This window comes from Chroicocephalus ridibundus, chromosome 8 (assembly GCF_963924245.1).
Source record: "Chroicocephalus ridibundus chromosome 8, bChrRid1.1, whole genome shotgun sequence".
NCBI lineage: Eukaryota > Metazoa > Chordata > Aves > Charadriiformes > Laridae > Chroicocephalus > Chroicocephalus ridibundus.
This window is the reverse complement of record NC_086291.1, coordinates 40,336,820-40,340,141: the sequence shown is the minus strand read 5'-3', so window position 1 is coordinate 40,340,141 and position 3,322 is coordinate 40,336,820. Positions and strand designations below refer to the sequence as shown.

At 65.5% G+C, this 3,322-nt stretch overlaps 1 protein-coding gene across 11 annotated transcripts in view; it reads left to right on the top strand.

The window, feature by feature from the left end:
• Positions 1-162: 162 nt before the first annotated feature.
• WDR90 (WD repeat domain 90) overlaps positions 163-3,322 on the top strand; it is a 33,875-nt gene continuing 30,715 nt past the window's right edge. For 3 of the 11 annotated variants that reach the window (XM_063343393.1, XM_063343391.1, XM_063343390.1), the window contains exons 1-4: positions 1,296-1,654; positions 1,742-1,918; positions 2,210-2,339; positions 2,789-2,959. In XM_063343393.1, the coding sequence (XP_063199463.1) occupies positions 1,403-1,654; positions 1,742-1,918; positions 2,210-2,339; positions 2,789-2,959 (730 nt within the window). In that variant the 5' untranslated portion in view covers positions 1,296-1,402. Of the gene's footprint in view, positions 252-1,288; positions 1,655-1,741; positions 1,919-2,209; positions 2,340-2,788; positions 2,960-3,322 lie in introns of those variants that run through there. The other 8 variants (XR_010072194.1, XM_063343400.1, XM_063343396.1 and 5 more) reach the window with 7 other exon arrangements.

The window sequence follows — 3,322 nt, the reverse complement described above, 5'->3', positions numbered from 1 at the left end:
TCCCCGGTTACACATAAACTCCCCCGCTCCTATTGAGGGCTGGTCTCCGCCTCTACCGCCATCGCTGTCCCAACCCACCGGCAGCGACAGAACCCCCCCCCCCCCACCACGGGGACGGCGGCCGCGTGGGGACATTCCGTCACGCGCCTCCGAGGTGGGCAGGGCGGGCAGGGTCACGTGACGCGGGGCGCGCGCGGATTGGCGGCGGCCGCGCGGGACGGTTGAGCCGGCGGCGCGCGCCATGGCGGCAGGTAGCGGCGGGGCGGAGAGGGGGGTACGGGGCTACCGGGGAGGGGGGACTTAGGGGGAACGGGGGAGTCACGGGGGGGGGCGGGGCTTGGGAATAACCGGGGCATCACCGGGCTCGGGGGGTTCGGGGCACGGGGATAACGCGGGTGTCACCGGGTTCGGGGGTGACATCAAGGCTGGGGGGACTCGGAGCACGGAGATGCTGGCGGCATCACGGGGGTGGGGGAGACGGGACTCTGGAGACGGAGGGGGCTCGGGGCACGGCGGTAATGGGGGCGTCACCGGGGCTTGGGGGGGTCTCGGACCACGGGGTTAACGGGGGTGTCAGCGGGGGTGTGGGGCTCGGGGAATGGGGGTGTTTGGAGCACGGGGGTAACGGGGGCGTTACTGGGCTCGGAGGGTTCGGGGCATGGGGGTAAGTGTTGCTGGGTTCGGGGGCGACATCGGGGCTGGGGAGACTCGGAGCACGGAAATACCGGAGGCGTCCCCGGAGCGGGTTGCGGAGGGGGCGGCTCTGGAGACAGAGGGGGCTCGGAACACGGCGGGTTCGGGGCATGGCAGTAATGGGGGTGACACTGGGGCTGGGGGGGGTCTCGGAGCACGGGGGCGTCACTGGGCACGGAGGACTCGGGGCATGGGGGTAACGGGGGTGTCGCCGGAGATGGGGGGGTCTCAGGGCACGGAGATACCGAGGGTATCACCGGAACTGGTGGGGGGGACTCGGAGCACAGTGGTACGGGGGGTGTCACAGGGTTTGGGGATGACACCGGGAGTGGGGGGTCTCAGAGCATGGGGGGAACAGGGGCGTCACCGGGACAGGAGGACTGTGAGCACGGGGTTACCGGGTCTGCCACTGGGCTCACGGGTGGCACCGGGACTGGGGGGATACTGAGAACGGGGGCAACACCGGAGCTTGGGGGACTTGGAGCACGGAGATACCAGGGGTGTCACCATGGCTGGGGGGCAGCTCTGGGGCATGGGGCGGGGCTTGAGACACGGAGATAACGGAGTCACTACGGGAGCTGGGAAGACTCAGGGGACAGTAATAATGGGGTCCTTACGGGGGCTTGGGGCACGGAGGTACTGGGGGTGTCACCGCGTCTGGTGGGGGCTTGGGGCACGGAGGTACTGAGGGTGTCACTGGCTTCGGGGCATGAGGGCAACACTGCGGCTGGGAGGACATGGAGATAATGGGGTGTCAACAGGGCAGGGGACCCTGGGACGTGGCTGCGTCAATGGGGTCCCCGGTACAGGGGGTAACAGGGGACGTCCGTGTGGGGGGACCGTCCCCCCGCCGATCCCGGTACCAGCAGCCTGGCAGCGACCTTACCTGAACATCTTCAAGCACTTCCGCGTGGAGGAGTGGAAGCGCTCCGCCAGGGAGGGGGACGTGGCTGCCCTCACGGTAACGGGGACACCAGCGTCACGGGGCAGGGGACACGGGCTGGCAGTGCTGACCCCCCCCCATCACCCCTTTCTGTGGTTTCGGCAGGACGCAAGGTTGAAGGGAACTGTCTACCGGATCCGGGGCTCCATCCCCGCCAGCAACTACCTGCAGCTGCCCCGGACGGGGACGCAATCGCTGGGGCTGGCGGGGCGTTACCTCTACCTGCTCTTCAGGCCCATGCCCCGCAAGCACTTCGTCGTCCACCTGGATGTCGCCACCCAGGTATGTGACATGGGGTGGCCTCGTTAAACCGCCCTCGCCCTCGTTAGCGTTGTGGCCAGATTGAAGGCTACCAGAGGGGGCAGTGGTCTTCTGCGCTTGGGGGTGTGGAAATCGGCTGGTCTTTGTTGCTGTTGGTGGGTTGCCCTGGGCTGGAGGTTTTTTCCATCCTGGTGGCATCTCCACTGGGGACAGGGGACACGAGACACAGCCAAGCGTCTTCTCCTTTGTAGCATTTCCCTGCCGAGACCACCAGGGTGACTAAAGCTCTGTGTGTGTGTCTTGTCTTCTCAGGAAAACCAGGTGGTTCGCATCTCTTTCTCCACCCTCTTTAAGGAGTTCAAATCCACGGCCACCTGGCTGCAGTTCCCCTTCCTCTGCGGGGCAGCCGAGGGCTCGCTGGGCGACGGCGCAGCCAGGCGCGGTGAGGAGCGCGCGTGGGGCTGCTGGGCTGGCACATCACCCCTGAAACAACTTACTTTGAAATTGAGTTCAGAAGTTGACTCGATGCATTCGAGGAGGGCGAAGGGTGGTGGTCTCGAGCAAGAGACCCTCAGCAGCTGGAAGGTCGGGGCTGCAGCTCCCGGGAGGGATGTCCCCCATCCCTGTTCTCCCGAGCAGTGGGGTGCGGTGTCAGGCCGACGTTGAGTCCATGGAGGCAGCGGGGCTGCTTGTCTGTCCTTCCTCACCCCTGCGCCGCAGCCGCGAGTTTTCCCATCTCGGCACAGCCAAGCCAAACCTGTTGGAAATCTTGCCTGGGAAATACTTTTGACTTAGCCGCGTTAAATCTTGCAGCTCCCGTTCTGTGAGGTCCAAGGTCTGTAGCATTTTTTCCCTACCTTCTTTCTTGCCACTGTCCGCTCTCCTCCCCAGATCTCATGGGAGCCGCCCCCGCCGACGTGCGCTGGACCTGCCTGGTGCTGGACCTGCCCTCCATCCTCTCCCTCTACCTCAGCCGACGGTACAGCCACCTGAAGAGCGTCAAGCTCTGCTCCAACCTGCTGGTGAAAAACCTCTGCACGAGCGACTTGGTGTTCGACCCAGGTGAGGTGCTGAGACCTCGCGGAGGAGGGCTCTGCTTTCTCTTGTGACTGGGAGAGAACCCGTGGGGGGTTTGAAGTGGCTTTTCTCCCCCTCTGCTCCTCTCTGAGAAACCGCCTGCAGTGCTGCCTCCAGCTCTGGAGTCCTCAGCACAAGAAGGACACGGAGCTGTTGGAGCAGGGCCAGAGGAGGCCCCGGAGATGCTGGGAGGGCTGGAGCCCCTCTGCTGTGAGGACAGGCTGAGAGAGCTGGGGGGGTTCAGCCTGGAGAAGAGAAGGCTCCGGGGAGACCTTGGAGCCCCTTCCAGTCCCTAAAGGGGCTCCAGGAAAGCTGGGGAGGGACTCTGGATCGGGGGGGGGGAGCCAT